Here is a 19,558-nt window from a genome sequence, read left to right on the forward strand (position 1 = left end):
ATATGGTAGTTCTACTTTTAGTTTTTAAATAAACCTCCATACCGTTTTCCATAATCGCTGTACCAATTTACATTCCCACCAACAATGTATAATAGTTTTCTTTTCTTCACATCCTTTCCAGCATTTGCTATTTTTGGTCTTTTTGATGCTAGCCATTCTAACTGGAGATGATATCTCATTGTGGGTTTGATTTTCATTTCCCTGATGATTAGTGATGTTGAACATTTTTTCGTATACTTGTTGGCCTTTTGCATGTCTTCTTTTGAGAAATGTCTATTTATATCCTTTGCCCACTTTTAAATCACATTATTTGATTTTTTGCTGTTCAGTTGGAAAACAAAGATTTTTGTTTCACATACATGCAACATACACATATGCAGAAAAAACATATTCATAACAAAATAGGAAGAAATACTCACTACAATTGCAAATGCTAATTTCTGTAACAGGTCACATGGTCATAGCTGGTATAAGTTGAACATCCCAAATACCAAAATCCAAAATGCTCCCATATCCAAAACTTTTTGAGTGCTGACATGATGCTCAAAACAAATACTCATTGGAAAATTTTGGATTTTGAATATTCAAATTTGAGATGCCCAATCAGGTATAATGCAAATATTCCAAAATCTCAAAAAATAAAAAATCTAAAACATGTTTGGTCCCAAGCATTTCGGATAAGGGATACTCAAACTGTATTTGTAACTACCTTCTTCTACCACCCATTCCACGTTCCCTTTGCCCTCAGCAAGCACCTCATGGTTCTTTACCTGGGGAAGTGACAGAAATCTTCATTCCTGAAGGGTCTAGGACATCAGTCGTCTTGCCTGAATTGGGTTGTAGTTTTCTATTGACTTTAATCACAAGACACGGTAATACTAAGAGACACCTTAAGTCATCTCCTGTATTCTAGACATATTCTTCCTTACTTCCATTTTGGAAGAGCAGTTCATTTTCCCCTTGGTAATTAGTGGAACACAATTGCTTCTATCTTTGTTGAGTCAGAGAAATGAGGAAACCGGGTAGCAGTCTTAACTTCCAGTTCAATAGAATGATCGTCATGTCTCCTGGTAGAAGCATTTCTTCCTCTGGAACTAAGACCTCTCGACCACTGGAGCAGAAGGCAGCTGGGACTGGAAGCTGGTGGATCACTAGGGTTTATAGTGAGTGATGCCACTCCCATTTCTACCTCTTGATTCCTGAACTTGTGAATCTTGGCTATCAGAGAAACCAGATGTGATACAATGATTCAGAGCAGATATTGCCTTCTGGAGAACCTTGCCTCAGCCCCTCAAGGTACTGCCACCTAGCTGGCACTGTAACTGGGTATTCAAAAGGCCATTCCACTGTTGTATTCAGCCACCTGTTCAGGATGGTGGGGAAAGTGGTAAGATTAATGAATTCCATGACCATGGGCTCACTGCTGCATTCCATTTGTTGTGAAGCAAGTTCCTTGATCAGAAATAATGCTATGTGGATACTATGACAGTAAATAAAACATTCTGCAAGTCTACAAATGTAGTTTTGACAGAAGCATTGCATGCAGAGAAGGAATTTCTGTATCCAAGTAAGTGTCCATTCCGGTAAGAACAAAACACTTCCCCTTCCGTGATAGAAGCAGTCCAAAGTAATCAACCTGCCACCGGGTAGCCAGCTGATTACCCTGGAGAATGGTGCCGTATTGAGGACTCGGTGTTAGTCTCTGCTGCTTGCAGATTGGGGACTCAGCTGTGGTGAGTGGAAGTCCATTTTGCTGAGCCCAGGGATAACCTCCATCCCTGCCCCCATGGCTACTTTGTTGTGAGCCCACTGGATAATGATAGAAGTGGATGGGACAGAGGCTGCCTGGTATCCACAGAACAGATCCTCCTGTCTACTTGGGAAGCATTCACATAGGACATGTTTCTTAGCCATTTAGAGAGGGTTTTCACTCAGACCCTTCCCCAGATCTCCCTGTCACCAATTTTCCAATCATGTTTTTTCAAAGTCCCTGGCCATCCAGTCAAAGAATTGGCCACAGCCTATGAATCAATATGTAATTTCACATTTGGCCATTTCTCCTTCCGAGCAAAGTGAACAACCAGCACACTGCTCAAAGTTCTCCCCACCGGGAGGATTTCCCTTCACCACTGTCCTTCAGGATGTCCCAGAAAGGTGAAAAACTGATGCAGCTGTCCACTTTTGGGTGGTGCCTGCATATCATGCAGTACCTGGTCTAAACCAGGCCTAACTGTTTTTTTTCTTTGTCGACTGATCACAAGGAACTCCCCATAATGCTGGAGATGTGGAATGTAACAGGTGTGTGGAGCATGGCGTTCTTTGCATAGCCTACTTGTGTAGAGGCTGCTTGGGTCCAGTCTTACATATACCACTTCCACTTGATGACGGAATGCTGCTGTGCTTGCCCAGCTTATGGCTTTGTGGGTCAGATAACACCCAGTTCATAATGGTCAGCTCACATCACATAGTGACTTCATGGCCCATGATTAAGCCTTCTGTCTCTACTGAGACCCAGTAGAAAGTGAAAAGCTCTTTCTCAAAAAAGTTTTCTGCAGAGGATGGCTTATATGCAGAGGGTGGCAGGGCTTTGCTCCAAAATCCTAAGGGTTTTTACTGTGATTCAATTATGTGGGCCTGCTGAAGGCTCCAAAAAGCATACCTATCTGCCACTGACACTTAAAAGCACCATTAGATCTGCTCAGTCATATGCTTTAAGTGGCAGAGCAGCTTGCACAGCAGCCTGGACCTGCTGCAGAACCTTCCGTTGTTCTGGGACTTACACTACTGGACCCTTAGAAATTTAACTGAGGTAGAAGACTCTGGATTTTTTATTGGATTTAATTTTTACCTTCTGACACCCAAGTGTCTTACCAATAAGTCTAGAGTAGTTTCTACTTCTTGCTCACTAGCTCCAATTAGCATAATATCATCAATGTAATAGACCAATGTGATGCCTTATGGGAGGGACAGGTGATCAAGATCCCTGCGACCTAAATTATGACACAGGACCAGAGTTGATAGATCCCTGATGTAGGACAGTGATATAGTTTGGATGTTTGCCCCCTCCAAACCTCATGTTGAAATCTGATCCCCAATGTTGTAGGTGGGGCATGGTGGGAGGTGTTTGGGTCACAGAGATGGATCCTTCATGAATGACTTAGTATTGTCCTTCTGATAGTGAGTGAGATCGCTCTCTGAGTTCACCTGAGATCTGGTTGTTTAAAAGGCTGTGATACCTCCCCCTAGCTTGCTTCTGTTCTTGCTATGTGATGTACTGGCTCCCCTTTACCTTCTGCCATGAGTTGTAAGTTCCTTGAGACCCTCACCAGAAGCAGATGCTGGCACCATGCTTCCTGTACAGCTTGCAGAACTATGCCAATTAAATTTCTTTTCTTCATAAATTACCCAACCCCGGGTATTTCTTTATAGTAACACAAGAATAGCCTGATACAGACAGTAAAAGTATATTGCTGGCCTAGCCAGTTGAAAGCAAACTGCTTGTTGGTTTTTACTACAAGATGTGAAGGAAAAAAGCATTTGCCAGACTAACAGCTGCATTCCAGGTGTCAGGTGATAGGTTATTTTGCTCAAGCAATGAAGCCACATCTAGTATAGCAACTGCAATTGGAGTTATACCTGGTTAAGTTTATAATAATCTACTGTCATTCTCCAAGATCCATCTATTTCCTGTTCAGGCCAAATAGATGAATTGAATGGGCAAGCAGTAGGAACCACCACCCCTGCATCTTTCAAGTCTTTGATGGTAGTACTAATCTCTGCAATTCCTGCAGGAATGATGTATTGCTTTTGGTTGTACTATTTTCCTAGGTAGAGGCAGTTCTAACGGCTTCCACTTGGCCTTTTCCCTCATAATAACTCTCACTCCATAGGTCAGGGAACCAATGTGAAGATTTTGCCAGTTGCTGAGGATGTATATTCCAGTTATGAATTCCAGAACTGGGGAACTAACTACAGGATGAGTTCAGGAACCCGCTGCACTCATTATAAGATGGACCTGAGTTAAAGCTTCATTGATCACCTGACCCCCGTAAAACCATACTCTGACCAGAGGGCCACGGTGATATTTTGGGTCTCCTAGAATTAGTGTCAATTTAGAGCTGATGTCCAATAATAGAAAGAATAGAAAGATCTGATTATTTCCTTTTTGCCACCTTACAGTCACTTTGGTAAAAGGCTATGGGTCTCTTTGGAAAAGGCTAGGAGAAAGATTTACCTCATGAATGTTTGGCGATGGAGTGGAGTTCTTCCACATAGTATCTACTCTCCCCTTCGTTCAAAGAGTTCTGGGTTTGTAAACCAGCTCAGGTCTGGGAATTGATTGAGGGGACATGACTCTATTTTCATGTTTCAAGTTAGACTTGTTCATTTGACCTAGAACTCTTCCACTTCTACAAAGCAAGTCAGAATTTGCTAGACTTCCCATCTATTTCACTCCCAGGAACACCATGATCAACTAGTCAGCACAGGTCTCTGAGTTGGACTATTCTGACTGCTGTTTCAACTCTGCTGTCCATTATGGTAACCACACCCACCTTGCTTTTGGTGGTTTATTGCCACCATTTAGCTGCCACCAACCTGGGGCCCAGTTACCCCCATTGTACTTAGGTTTTCCAATTCGATGGCAGCAGTTTCCACACCCTTAATATCGATTCTCACAGATATTCCTCAGAGAGCTGTCTGTCTGTTTAAATTGGAAAAATCATTTAGTACTTTTGAAGTGTAGTGTACCTTCTCATGGGTCATACTTGGTACTTCACCTTTCAGGGCTTGCTGGGATTTGAGTCCAGTTATCAGTTGATAAGGAAAGTCCGATGGAGGTGAGTCCTGAGGAGAACCGGTAGGGTCTTCCATGATGGCTCCCTCAGGGGAGGTCATTACAGCTTTCTCAGGCAAAGCAGGGTTAACCTGCTCAAACATGGTGGGGTGCAGTTGCTTCTTCTGACAAAGAAGACTCATTGGAATTTAGGGGTTCAGTGTCCCCATCTTCATCATGATCTTCCCATATGTCCCCAAACCAATTTTCAAAGTCCCATTCCTTCCCAATCTATGCCCCCACTTTAACAGCAGATCCTCTGCAAGGTTTGGAATTTAACTTGCATTGCAATTCAGACACTCGCAGGATGAAGATTCTTGGTTTGGTTTTCTGCAGTCTCAGCTCTGAGGCTGTAGGAGATAAGGATTTCTTTCTGGGAAGACACAGAAACTTTCAGGTCATTTATGCTGCATTTGAGTGGGAATTCAAATCCCTCAACTCCTTTTCTTTCCCTACTTTGTCCAGCCCAATTAGGAGCAACCAACCAAGCCCATTATGCCCATTAGTTTGACAGAAATGTTCTATGTTATCAAACATGTGGTCACCTAGACCCCTGCCTATCATAATGATTTGATTAGGAGTATCTAATAGTGATATTTTTGTGTATCTCTATTACCACATCACACCAATGACTATCAGTGCTTTCTTCACTAATTTCATTAGTGCCTCTAAATCTAGTCATTTAGAGAACCAATTCCAGAAACCCCCAAACCAGTTCAGAGAATTTATTCTTAAAATTCTGTTCCTGGCTGGGCATGGTGGCCTATTCCTATAATGTCAGCACTTTGGGAGGCTAATGTAGGAGAATCACTTGAGGCCAGGAGTTTGAGACTAGCCTGGACAACACAGTGAGACCCTACCTGTATTTATGAATTAAAAAAAATTCTGGTCCTCTAAGAATACTTCTCTTGGTGCCAAAATCTGTATTAGTCAGGGTTCTCTAGATAGATAGATAGGCACATAGATAAATATGGATATAGCGATACATCTTATCTACTTAAAATATAGATATAGCAATACATCTTATCTACTTATCTATGTACATATATATTGTGTGCATGTGTGTGTGTGTGTGTGTGTGTGGATGGGGAGAGGTTTATTTTAAGGAATTGATTCACATAGTTGTAGGGGCTGGCAAGTCCAAAATCTGCAAGGTAGGCTAACAGGTTGGAGATGCAGTCAAGAGGTGGTTTTGTAGCTTGAGTCCAAAGGCAATCTGTAGGCAGAATTCCTTCTTCCTTGGTGGACATCTATCTGTCTTTTTCTCTTAAGGCTTTCACCTGATTGGATGAGGCCCACTCACATGATGGAAGATAATCTGCTTTACTCAAAGTCTACTGATTTAAATGTTAATCTCATCTAAAAAAATACCTTCACAGCACCATCTAGACTAGTGTTTGACCATTTGGCAACATAGTTAGCCAAGTTGACACAAAATTAACCACTGTAGAACCCAAGAACATTTCCTCAGAATTCTACCAGTAGGTAGAGACTTAACCTCTGCAGACAGGCCATCTGGGACCATGGGCCATGGTGAAAGACAGGTGAAAATGGCAATAGGAGATCTGAGTGTTTGTCCTTCTGTCTGCCAATAGCTAGGGGAGCATTAGGCATGCTTTGTATGGAGTGGGTAGTGTCTTGTGGGAGAGCTTTGTTCTATGTCAATCATTCTCTAGTCCTTCTTCTGGATTTTTAGCTCTTTGAGATCAGGGAATACAGTCAACTCCCAGTATCCATGGGGGATTTGTTCCAGGACCATCCATTGACACCAAAAGCCAAGGATACTCAAGTCCCTGATATAAAATGGCACAGTATGGCCAGGCGTGGTGGCTCATGGCTGTAATCCCAGCACTTTGGGAAGCCAAGGCGGGGAGATCACGAGGTCAGGCGATCGAGACCATCCTGGCTAATGTGGTGAAACCCCGTCTCTACTGAAAAAATACAAAAAAATTAGCTGGGCGTGGTGGCAGGCGCCTGTAGTCCCAGCTACTCGGGAGGCTGAGGCAGGGAATGGCGTGAACCCAGGAGGCGGAGCTTGCAGTGAGCCGAGATTGCACCACTGCACTCCAGCCTGAGTGACAGAGCGAAACTCTGTGTCAAAATACATAAATAAGTAATAAATAATAAAATAAAATGGCACAGTATTTGCAAATAAACTGCACACATCCTCCTATATATATTAAATTTCTAGATTACTCGTAATAATGTAAATGCTACATAAATAATTGTTATATCGCATTATTATTTTATTTGTATTATATTTGTTATTTTTCAGTTGTGTTTTTTTCTGAATATTTTTGATCTGTGTTTAGTTGAATGCACAGATCCCGAACCACAGATATGGAAGGCTAACTATACATGTTTTTACATTTACCTCCACCATAACACCTAGCAAGGGTGCTGCTTGAACACAGTAGGCCTTCAATCAACGTCTGCTGGATGGATGACTTAAAATAAAATAGGAAAGTGAAATGGTGGTAAATTCTGTGAGTCTGCAACTACTTGTGTCTCTCTGAACAAGTCACGTAGGCTGTTGAAACTCCTAGGTAATTTGTAAGTGAGTAAACTAGCCAAGTTCCCCTCCATCAGTGAGAGTTTCTTTTATGTTTCCGATGACAGCTCAGGTAAATTCTGTCATTCACCATCATTTACTAAATATCTGTTTCAGAGAAATTCACCCCACATGGGTTGGGCCGTCAGAGAGAAAGAAAATAACATGGTTTCGTCCCTGTGGGGGCCCCATGGGCCAAGGCTTAGATTCCAAGTCTACCTGTAAATAAATCACCAGAATTGGGGCTTTACCTTATGAATCTTTTCTTTCCCATGCTCCCAACTAGCATGGAAGTTTTGAAACCTTGCAAACAGGTTGTATCTTTTACTGCGTACACTACACTGGATATAAATTTGGAAGTCAGATATACCAACTCATTGATTTTCGTTAACTCAGTATGGGAAAGTGTAAAAAGCACCTCCCCACGCACTGGGGGACTTGGGTAATTAGAATAATGTTAATAAGCGTGAACACTTCCCGAGCATTTTGGCTGTGCAAAGCATCATGCTCAGTGCTTTATTGCTGATGATTCTCTGATGACTTCCTAAAGTAGGTGCTATTATCAGCTCCAGTTTACAGAAGAGGAAACTGAGGCTTAAAGAAGCTAAGCAACTAGCCGTGACTGCAGGGCTGTTAAGTGGCACAGCTGGTACTGGAATCCAGATGTGTCTGACTCCAAAGACTAAAGCCCTTTGTTAGGGACTAATCCATTGACTTTAGAAATGCCCTTTAACTTCTGAACTTCACCATGTAATAATGGGATTCAATGAGATGCTCTCTCTAGTTTCTTTCAGTTCTCAAGATGTAGAACTCTTCAGCCGGAGAAGTCAGTCAGGTCATTTCCACTGCTCATCCCTCTCCAGAAGAAGGGTTTTTGCAATGCAAATGGGGATGACCTTGTACAACTCCAGCCCATAGAAGTCTAGTCTCATAGAGGCTAGTAGGGACCTGACCCAGTGGGAAGAGGGTCAAGAGGAGAATGAATGGCCAGCATCTGTTCTCTCCATCCACACATGTTTATTCATCACTTAGCCAAAGATCATGGTAACAGCTTGGGGGAGGGAGGAAACTAGGATGCCTTTCCCATCTATTTCAATGTTGTCTGTACCATTTTTTCCATGACTATATAACTACACTAGACATTGAGAAAATAAGTATAAAGAGAGGAGGACAGAGAAGAACAGGGACAGTTGTAGGCTGATCTGGCCGGGAATGGCTTGCACTTGATATGGAATATTCAGTGGGATATGGAATTAAAGTGGCCCTCCAGTGAGTCACATCCCCCATCATTTGTTCCCTGCATCCTCCTCCTACGAATACCAGCTTCTGTAGGTGAGCAGAATCCCCAAAAGCATCACCCAGCACCTGAAAATCTTGCTGAATATGAAATTCATGACAGCAATAAAAACTAGCAGTTATTGAGTGCTCGCTGTGATAGGCATTGTCCCCAGCTCTTTTACGTATTATCTTATGCAACCCTCACAACAAGTTATCAAATAAAAGTTAGCATCACTCCCATTTAAGGAAGGAGAAACTGAGGCTTAGAGCAGTTGAGTGGCTTGTTTCAGGTTCCCAATCTCATAAGAGATAGAGCTGGAACTTGCGTTTGGGTCTTTCTGGCTCCACCCTCATGCTCTGCCCCAGGGACGTGGTTCTTCCCCCTCCTATACCTGCAACCCCCGCCTGAGTCTGATTGAATTCTTTCATCCAGCCTGCTGGTGTTCGGCCCTTGGATCCTACCAGATGCCCTGCAGCTCAGTGACTGGACAGTGTGAATGTCGGCCAGGAGTTACAGGACAGCGGTGTGACAGGTGTCTCTCAGGAGCCTATGATTTCCCCCACTGCCAAGGTAGGGAAGCCAGCAGATAGTTGGAGGTCTGGTTCCTCTCTGAAGCGTGTGCAGCCAGCCTCCCAGAGAAGCCTGCAAATCCCCCACAGACCCACCACTGGCCACCCCTACATCCTGCTTTCACAGATCTAGTCTGCCTGGTTCCTCCCCTGTTCAAGTCTGGTTTGAAAACACGTATATCATATATGTACCCTCAACAGAATCCAGAAATGATTTTTTTTTAACTAAAAAGGATGTAAATTTCCATGTGCTAAACATGTGGGTTTCTTGGTTCACATGTCAGTTTTCTGTGGATAGCACTGTGGCGTAGGTGACTCCTTTGAGCTAAAGGGGCCATTTGTTGTATTCTGTCCCGAGGCATCTTGCCTTCTCTCGCTCCCAGCTTGTGGTGCTAATGCTAGCAGCACTGTAATGTTTCTAACAGAACCCCTTGCAGCAGGCTTAGCAGGACCTTTGCTGTGTTTCAGGCCTCTCTCCTTGCCCTCCTCTGTCTTTCTGGGGGACCGTGTCATCACACTTCAGCCCAGGTGTTGGGGAAGGCCGGTGGGATGCACTAGAGTCTATGCAGTTTGGAGAGAGTGCACTGAGTGGGAGATGAAAACCAAGCCTACAGCTATGAGATGTGGTTGGTATTCATCCCTCCATTAATAGGAGAGATTAAGGGTTGCTCATGTAGAGGGGACAGAAATGAGATGTCCACAAGTTTCCCTGAGTTCCCTGGTGTGTGCAGCCAGAGAACAGACCAGTAGCTCCTGTCAATTTCAGAGGACTCTTGCTACTGTGAAGAGGTGTTTGTGGAAGGCTGACCCAGACTATCCATCAGGAGAATGTGGTTTCTCAGACCCCTTCCTGCCCTTTGAAAACAAGACTGACTTCATTTCCCAGAATCTTCCTAACCAGAATCCTCTGGAGACCAGGTTTCCTTGAGGGTGGAAGCTGCAGCAGGCAGTCAGAGGGGGTGCTTGCCTTTCAAAAGGCCTGAAGGTCCCTAGGATGTGACGGTATCCTGCATGGGTCTGCTCACCTCCATGGGCCTCAGGAGCAGAAGGAAGTGCTGTGGCTGCCCGGCAGAGAAGCTGAGCAGCCACAATCATCCCAGGGCTGGATGGCAACGTTTGTGTCCTGGAGAGGAACCCGAGGCTGGGCATGGAAAACAAACAGCTGGAAGTTGGCGTTGAGTATTACGGAAAAATGCAGAGAATAGGAGAACATCAGAAAAGAAAGAGAGGACAGGGCAGGGCGACTCATGCCTGTAATCCCAGCACTTTGGGAGGCCTAGGCGGGAGGATTGCTTGAGGCCAGAAGTTGGAGACCAGCCTGGGCAACATGATGAGATTCTGTCTCTAGAATTTTTATTTATTTTTTATTTTTTTGAGACAGAGTCTCACTCTGTCCCCCAGGCTGGAGTGCAGTGGCACGATCCCAGCTCACTGCAATATCTGCCTCATGGGTTCAAGCGATTCTCCTGCCTCAGCCTCCCGAGTAGCTGGGATTACAGGCGCGTGCCACCTCGCCCAGCTAATTTTTTGTATTTTTAGTAGAGATGGGGTTTCACCGTGTTAGCCAGGATGATCTTGATCTCCTGACCTCGTGATTTGCCCACCTTGGCCTCCCAAAGTGCTGGGATTACAGGTGTAAGCCACCACTCCCAGCCTCTAGAAAATATTTTTAGAAGTAATCAGGCATGGTGGTGCATGCCTGTTGTTCCAGCTCCTCAGGAGGATGAGGTGAGAGGATCACTTGAGCCCAGGCATTGGAGGCTACAGTGAGCTATGATCGTGCCACTGCACCCCAACCTGGGGGACTGAGCAAGACCCTGTCTCAAGAAAGAGTGAGAGAGAATTAGGATCATCAAGGGGAAGCTGAGGCAGACAGAAACAAACAAAACCAATAGGGTTAAGGAACAATTTGCAAGGAAACAAGATGCTATTATGGATTTATTTAAATGATTTGAAAAACCAGACTCAGAACAGACTTACCCAGTTCAAACACTGTGTAATTGTAATACTGAAACATTGCAAGATCGCAATGTATTGAAGAGAGATTATATTTGGTTTATAGTGTTATACTAAGTCAGGAAAACAAACCAATTGATTTTATAAATAACTTTAGTACAGGTGGGAACAAGGAGGTGTGATAATTAAAGATGTACTTAGAAATTCTTGAACTTCTTTTAAATGGGCAATTAAAAATCTCTTGGTACAATATTGCCCTCTTCTGGACAATACTAATGATGCTCAAAATTTTAGAATCTTTCCCTAATCTCCTTCTTCATCAGCAATTAGAAGAGAACTATCATGAGTAGACAGGATAGAGATTTGTTCAGTGGCCAAAGAGGTAATTTGGAAATTAAGAACCATAAATGTCACTCAAGATGCCTGACTATGAATTGCATGCAGACTTTGCCACACATCTATCGAAAATATAAATGTAGATACACTGTTTTTGAAAACAAAACTTTTTAAAACTTGAAACATCAAAACAAAGAGAAAAACAAACTACCAGATAATTTAAAAATTTCTGAATCATATTCAGGTTCCAGCAGTGCTTGTGACCCAGCTGGTACCATTGACTCCAATTTGGTAAGTAGACTATAAAAGGGTTGCAATTCTAACTATCTCCATTATTCTGATACATATTAAGGACTAACAGTGTGGGCACTTCCAGAAATTAAAATAAGACCCGAGGCTAAATTGCTTAAAGAGGTCATTGTTGTTTTTCAAAGAGCATATGTGATTTTGTGATTTTTTTTTCGAAAACTAAAGAATAAGATTTAAACTTGTTACTCTGGAGTCCTAGAGTTTAACTCTTACTGCAGGTTTGTGGTTTACTCAGAGGGTGTTGCCTCTGTGGAGCCCTGCACGTTAAGTCTGACAAACATAATTAATACCATTGAGAAAATCAATGGCCAAGGGCACATTAAATAAAGTTGGCTGTGTACAAAATAATTACAATTTATTTTATATTATTCCAAGCACAATACCGTGGTATTCTGAACAATTTTTTTCTTTTTCTTTTCCTTTTTTTTTTCGCTCTTGTCGCCCAGGCTGGAGTGCAGTGCTGCGATCTCAGCTCATTGCAACCTCCGCCTTCTGGGTTTAAGCGATTCTTGTGCGTCAGCCTCCCGAGTAGCTGGGATTACAGGCACGCCCCACCACACCCAGCTAATTTTTGTATTTTTAGTAGAGATGGGGTTTCACCATGTTGGCCATGCTTGTCTTGAACTCCTGACCTCAGGTGATCCACCCACCTCGGCTTCCCAAAGTGCTGGGATTACAGACGTGAGCTACCATGCCCGGCCTATTCTGAGCAATTTTCTAAGATAATTTAGAAATTGTCTGTCTTCTTGGCCTCAGAGCCTAGAGATGCCGACTTCCAGGCACAGAATGGATGGAGTGAACGAGGTTCTGCCATCCTTCCTGTAAGCCTTGATGACATTGACGCAAGGCCGTGAATCTTGCATATTACCAAAGCACTCTCAGATAAACAATTCTGTACTGATTTTCAACATGTTAAATATTCAGACATTTTTTCTATTTAAATTGGTAGTCTCTGCTGTAACAGTATCAACAGACACTGACAATGCTATTAATAAGAGTGATTTTGAAATTTTCTTTCTCCGTATTTTCCAATTTCTTTTTAACCACAAATGCGGATTACATGTATAAAAAATAAATGAATAAAAATAAACAAAAGCAATTCGCAGACTGTTGAAATCAACCCAGTATTTTTTTCCCCCTGGAGACACTTAATTACTTTTCGTGACCAAAATATATTTCTGTGACCAAAATATATTTCTGTGACAAGTCTTTTCTCGCACACATGTTTGAAAACACGTCTTAATTCCAAGATGTCAAATGCTTGTTCGATTTTCATTGAAAGGGGTCTTGCCCATGCAAACTTCACGTTGAAGGCCCTACGTGCAGCATCTGCAAACCGTTGTATTGGAATCTGGACAAAGAAAACCCCAATGGATGTTCAGGTAGGTTTCTTATCTATCATAATTTACTATATTATAATGTTCTCTTAATTTTCTCTGCCCCAGTGACTAAACCCACACACAAGAGCTATTTGTTGAATCACTTCAATGTGACAAGATCCTATGTAATGTTCTGATGTTCTCCCTCCACTTTTGACAGAACTTCTGTCATTTTCAAAATCTCAGCAAGGGATTTCTAGCCTGTTTCTGTATGTATTTTGTTGTTTGAGAAGGCAGCTACTTGATATATGGTTTTTATGTCCTTGTTTTTATAATCTACTTTTTCTGGTTTAACTTTAATTTTATGCTTATATCGAAGCCAGTATAAGGAATTAAAAACACCAAGTTCAGGATACTGAATAACCTTGAATAGAATGTATTTCCATGCATGCATGTCAGTAATTACCTTGGCATTGGAATCATTCAAAAATCCCATGATGTTGCAACTTTTGTCATGGAGTAGCCATAAACTAGCCGTCACTTTTTGTAGATGGATAGTATGGATTGGTCTGTTCTGCCAACTTCAGAAAGCAATCCAATTTTAGGCCTCAGCGATGCAAACTCTCATTCCATTGAACTGCGCTGGCGTGTGCAGCTGTGTGATGTTCCAGAGCCAGGAACAGTCTTTTGTGTCTCCCTTGGTTTAAGGCTGCTCTCTTATCTCCACAGAATGCCAGTGCCATAAGGCGGGAACAGTGAGTGGAACTGGAGAGTGTAGGCAGGTAAAAGTGGGCCAAGTTTTCATGTGACAACAGCAGAATGTTACAGCAACTGCTTGTGGGGTTTCTGGGGGTGTGTGTTAGTACCTCTGTCATTCTGCAGTGCATGGTAATCCTTTCCAGATCCTGGCTACACTGCTTCCTATTATACAACGAGCCAGTTTTCAATCTTGAAGATTAGTGAATTCTGTAGTTGTATAAAATGTTGTCATCTGGTTCATTGTTCTGCAGGGAGATGGTGACTGTCACTGCAAGTCCCACGTGGGTGGCGATTCCTGCGACACCTGTGAAGATGGATATTTTGCTTTGGAAAAGAGCAATTACTTTGGGTGTCAAGGTAAGTAAGTCCAGTGGGCCCTGAGCAAAGCACAATGTTAATGGACAAAGATAGTCCAAATAACATTTCTTCTGAGTTTGTCATCTTCATGCAGACTTTCTGACGGAATGGCCCTGAAGCATTCTGTCCAGGGAATTTGGCCAAACATTGATTACATTGAAACTAGTAAATTGCAAGTGAAGCTGTTTCTACTTCTCTTCTACCAGCACACTGTGGGTTTAATTATAAGAAACATAACTGGGATGGGAGGGCACCTGTTAGTTTTATAAATAACATCAAGATTTAGTAATTTTAAAGATATATTATCAAAAATGCTAGCATCAGATTTTCAGAGACAGTGTTGTGTTAAATAAGGAAATTACAGGACAGTTGCCCCACAAGGCTACTCCTGAATCTCTCGCTCGGCCCCTGGTTATCACATGTTCTTTAGAACAGCGCGGTTTCTGAAGCATGTTTACTCCTGGGCCGCTGTCGTCTTTGCATTGGACAACAGCATTTGAGCTGGCCTGTAGTAGCCGCCTCCAACTTAGAAGCAGACCTTTGGAAAGACACACCATTTTAATTTTGTTTTTGTTTTTGTTTTTGTGGTTGAATCTGATTTCCAAGTGCAGACACACCATTTTCGTTTGGGAGTTTCCGAGATTTCAAACACCGGCCAGATAGGTGTGGCAGAGGAAAGAAAGCAGGCACCGTGCCACTGGCATGGTCAGTTTTCCTTTCTCGTAGAGCAGGGGAGGCACTCAGTGTGGAGATGGTTTAAGGGGTAACTGCTGCTGTTTCCTGGCTTTCAGGGTGTCAGTGTGACATTGGTGGGGCGTTGTCCTCTGTGTGCAGCGGGCCCTCCGGAGTGTGCCAGTGCCGAGAGCATGTCGTGGGAAAGGCGTGCCAGCGGTGAGTCTTCGGGAGGCTTCTTCCCATGTTCAGGGTGTGGAAGACGGTCTTACACATTCCTGCCTGTGCTACGGCTCTGGTGAAGAGAGAAGTGGCCCTAAGGATCGAGGGCAGGGGAAGCTGTCCTATGTCAATTGAAATCTGGACGTTTGTGTGTGAGTTGTTTAAAACAGGAGATTACCTTGCCCATAAATCCTGTTCTACTGTGTAGACCATGAAGCACCTTCGCTTGAAAGTTCCCACAGGTATAAAAACCAGATGGGCAAGACGAGAGCTGGAAGCATGAGGTGGATTCTCAGGGCCCAACCTCCGTGTGCACTTTGGAGCAGGAGGAGCCCACAGATAGGCCCGCTCCAGGGAGAGAGGGAATAAGAGGGGGCGATGCCACACACCCAGGTGCCTGGGCCAATAAGAAAGGGAATAAGAGGGAGTAGTGCCACATACCCAGGTGCTTGGGCCAATAAGAGAGGGCATAAGAGGGAGTGTCACCACATACCCAGGTACCTGGGCCAATAAGAAAGGGAATAAGAGGGGGCGGTGCCACACACCCAGGTGCCTGGGCCAATAAGAAAGGCAATAAGAGGGGGCGATTCCACACACCCAGGTGCCTGGGCCAATAAGAAAGGGAATAAGAGGGGGCAGTGCCACATACCCAGGTGCTTGGGCCAATAAGAGAGGGCATAAGAGGGAGTGTCACCACATACCCAGGTGCCTGGGCTAATAAGGTTCAGTTCCTGTTTCCCTGTCGGGACCAGGAGTGAGGAAGTAGAGAGGCCAAAGTTGTTCCCCAGGGTTGCAGTGAGGGTAGGGGTAAGAAAACTTTGGAAGTGGGGGAGAAGTGCTTTGTCTCATGCAGAAGCAGGTGACAATGAACTGTAGGAGCAAGGGAATGAGGTGGAGATTGAGACTGGGGAACCATAGGAACTATGCTATTGTTCCGTCTCTTAGGCCATTATATTTCACCATTTATAAATATTTTGAAGCCTTGATGTTTCATCAGTGATTTTTCCTCTGTGAAGGGAAGAAAAATAACTTCTGAATCTCAGGTACCTTCACTACTTGCAATAGTAACAGATTTATAAAGAGATCTTTTATGTTGTGAAGGTAAATTGTATTTAGCAAGGTGATTCTCTCCTTTCCCTCAATGTTTCCAACATTTGAATTCTAAAAGTCAGGGCAGGCCGGGAGTGATGTCCCAATTGGGACAATTGCTTGAGGCCAGGAGCTTAAGACCAGCTTAAGCAACATAGTGAGACCCCATCTCTACAAAAAAAAAAAAAAAAAAAAAAAAAAAAAAATTAGGCAGGCACTGTGGTGCATGCCTGTAGTCCTAGCTGCTCAGGAGGCTGAGGCAGGAGGATAGCTTGAGCCCAGGAGTTTGAGGTTGCGGTAACCCAGCTGCACTTTCCCTCAGTCTTTCTAATTGGCTGTCACTGTGGGGGCTTGGAGTAAAAGATCTGTGAAGAAGGCACGTCTGTAGGTTTGTTTTCCTGAAGACCAGTGAGCCTCACCATGGGCCAGGGGAGCTTTGTAAATGCCTGCATAAAATGTTTTCCTGGCTCACGCCTGTAATCCTAGTACTTTCAGAGGCCAAGGTGGGCGGATCATCTGAGGTCAGGAGTTCAAGACCAGCCTGGCCAACATGGTGAAACACTTTCTCTACTAAAAATACAAAAAATTAGCCAGGCGTGGTGGCACACACCTGTAATCCCAGCTACTCTGGAGGTTGAGGCAGGAGAATTGCTTGAACCTGGGAGGCAGAGGTTGCTGTGAGTTGAGATAGTGTCCCTGCACTCCAGCCCCGGCGACAGAGTGAGACGCTGTGTCAAAAAAATAAACATTTTCCATTTGTGTTTCATCTTGCTCCACCCTGGTGTTGATTTCTTCACATCATATCATAAATATTTCTTATTATCATCATTAGCCTTCACATTTTAAATGGTTATATAATTTTTTATAATTTATTTCATAATTGTACACTTATGTTGTTTCCAAGTCTTCACTGTTTCAAACATTCTTTTGTGTTAATTCTTTGACTATCTACAAAATCTTTCTTTAGAACAAATTCCTGGAAGTAGAATTACTGGGTCAATGTGTGTGAACATTTTTAAGGATCTTTGTAAATTGTTTCCAGAAAAGTTGTAAGCATTCCTAATTCTATTTGCAGTATAGGAGTGTGACCTTTTATTTCCTTTAACAAATTCATCTTTATGGCATTAAACCCACTAACTGCTATTAGCTTGTGACTGGATTAGCAAAGTGTCTGGTTGTTTTTTTTGTTTTTTGTTTTTTTGAGAACTTTAAGTAGTTTGTTAAATGCCGCACAATGTTGGAATATTTTGGATACTTCTCTGTGCCTACCACAGCTGAACTCTTGAAAAGAATTCTTTTTTTTTTTTTTTTTGAGACGGAGTCATGCTCTGTCATCTGGGCTGGAGTGCAGTGGCCGGATCTCAGCTCACTGCAAGCTCCGCCTCCCGGGTTTATGCCATTCTCCTGCCTCAGCCTCCCCAGTAGCTGGGACTACAGGCGCCCGCCACCTTGCCCGGCTAGTTTTTTGTATTTTTAGTAGAGACGGGGTTTCACCATGTTAGCCAGGATGGTCTCGATCTCCTGACCTCGTGATCCGCCCGTCTCGGCCTCCCAAAGTGCTGGGATTACAGGCTTGAGCCCCCGCGCCCGGCCTGAAAAGAATTCTTTAATAGGCATATAGTTTAAGAGAAAACAAGGCATAGAAGAGTCATTCTAATGATTAAAAAATACATATCGAGAAAATATATCTAACTTGTAAATTTAGCATGTGAAATATTTTATGTCATGTTCATCATTATACCTATGGTCCTTAGCAAGAGTGCCTGGCACATAGATATTAATAGTTATGTGATGAGTGTATAAATGAATGATTAAATAAATACACAGTAAATAAACTAATTTGACTTTGCTAAATTTTTGGCATTTAGAACATACTAAAGGATGCTACCACTATGGCTTGTGCTAAATGATTTTCTCATCTTAATGCTTGGAATTAGTAGGTGTTGAGTGTGTTTTGTGTGAATGTTTATGTGAATGAAAGCAATAATAATTTAGAGAAAGAGCAGGAGATCCTTCTCATTTTCCTTTATTTAATGTACTCTGTTAATGTGATGGAGTTCCTTCATAGTAACTATCGTGATTAAAGGATGTTCAGATGATCTATGGACCTAACCTCCTGTATGTGTTTACTTTTTATTTATGAAAGGCCTGAAAACAACTACTATTTCCCAGATTTGCATCATATGAAGTACGAGATTGAAGACGGCAGCACACCTAATGGGAGAGACCTTCGGTTTGGATTTGATCCGCTGGCATTTCCTGGGTTTAGCTGGAGAGGATATGCCCAAATGACCTCAGTACAGGTATGCAGCCCGGAGAAAGCAGCTTCATGGCTGAGTAGCTCAGATACTTCCCCACACCAGTCTCAGTGACCCCCCTGAAAGGTGACCTGTCCCCAGAACTCATTCCACGATTCTTTTTCTCCATATTACGGGTTGACACTGGAGTTTAGGTTAAACCTGGGGCTTGGGGTAGGGCTGTATATTAACTGGTATTGTGTGGATTTCATAGTACATTGTTACTTTAATTTGATTACCAAAACAGAAAATTAAGAGATTAAAGAAAAATAGTGTTTATCTCTGGAGACATTTTATAAGAAGAGGGAAGTTTCCTAAATGACGTTAGGCTGTACTAGAATGTGAGGGACAGTTTTCTTTAAAGCCATTTGTGGAAAACAAAAATGAGTTGGCTTAAGTAATTCCAGTAAAGCCAGTGTTCCTAATTTTTGGCTGATGCTTTTTTTAAACTTTGAATTGCTATGTACATGGAAAGTAAGATAAATAATGAGTGTTAGTTAAGTGCTATTTCATTTTTCTTTTCCATATTTCTCTTTCCTTCATTCTTCTCTACTGTATCCATCTATCCTTGCTTTATATTAGAATGAGTAGGGGAATTTATACATTCTTTGTTTACCTTTACAACTTATACGTCTTGCTACTTATAACTAAAACATTCTGTATAGCCATTGAGTAGCTTTGTCCTCAGAATTTTTCTTTGAGGTTGGTTTCTTCAAGCTGTTTCTCAGTGGAGAAATTCAGAATATGAGAGGTAAATTAACGATCATGGTAACACAGTATTTTTCGTTAGTGCATTCAAGACTGCTACTTGCTGTTGCTACCTCAATCAGCCTGTAGAGAAGCTGGGACAGGGCCACAGTTCTCTCAGACCCCTCCTCCTCATTGATTCTAACACTGCTTTTTGCCTGGCCATAGTCCCCCATCCAAGCTGCCTTTCTGAAATAGTACCTAGGATCTTAAGACACTTTACTCTTTCCCGCCACTCCCCAAATACAGCTATTTAATTTCT

General features: G+C 42.8%; 1 protein-coding gene across 1 annotated transcript in view; it reads left to right on the forward strand.

Moving 5' to 3' along the window:
- LOC105509836 (laminin subunit alpha-3-like) overlaps positions 1 to 19,558 on the forward strand; it is a 60,435-nt gene that overhangs the window by 24,319 nt on the left and 16,558 nt on the right. The window contains exons 6-11 of the mRNA XM_011939330.1: positions 11,770 to 11,816; positions 13,117 to 13,216; positions 13,883 to 13,935; positions 14,164 to 14,269; positions 15,061 to 15,160; positions 18,399 to 18,555. Coding sequence (XP_011794720.1) covers positions 11,770 to 11,816; positions 13,117 to 13,216; positions 13,883 to 13,935; positions 14,164 to 14,269; positions 15,061 to 15,160; positions 18,399 to 18,555 — 563 coding nt within the window. The remainder of the gene's footprint in view (positions 1 to 11,769; positions 11,817 to 13,116; positions 13,217 to 13,882; positions 13,936 to 14,163; positions 14,270 to 15,060; positions 15,161 to 18,398; positions 18,556 to 19,558) is intronic.

Source organism: Colobus angolensis, unplaced genomic scaffold (genome assembly GCF_000951035.1).
Source record: "Colobus angolensis palliatus isolate OR3802 unplaced genomic scaffold, Cang.pa_1.0 Scaffold18, whole genome shotgun sequence".
NCBI lineage: Eukaryota > Metazoa > Chordata > Mammalia > Primates > Cercopithecidae > Colobus > Colobus angolensis.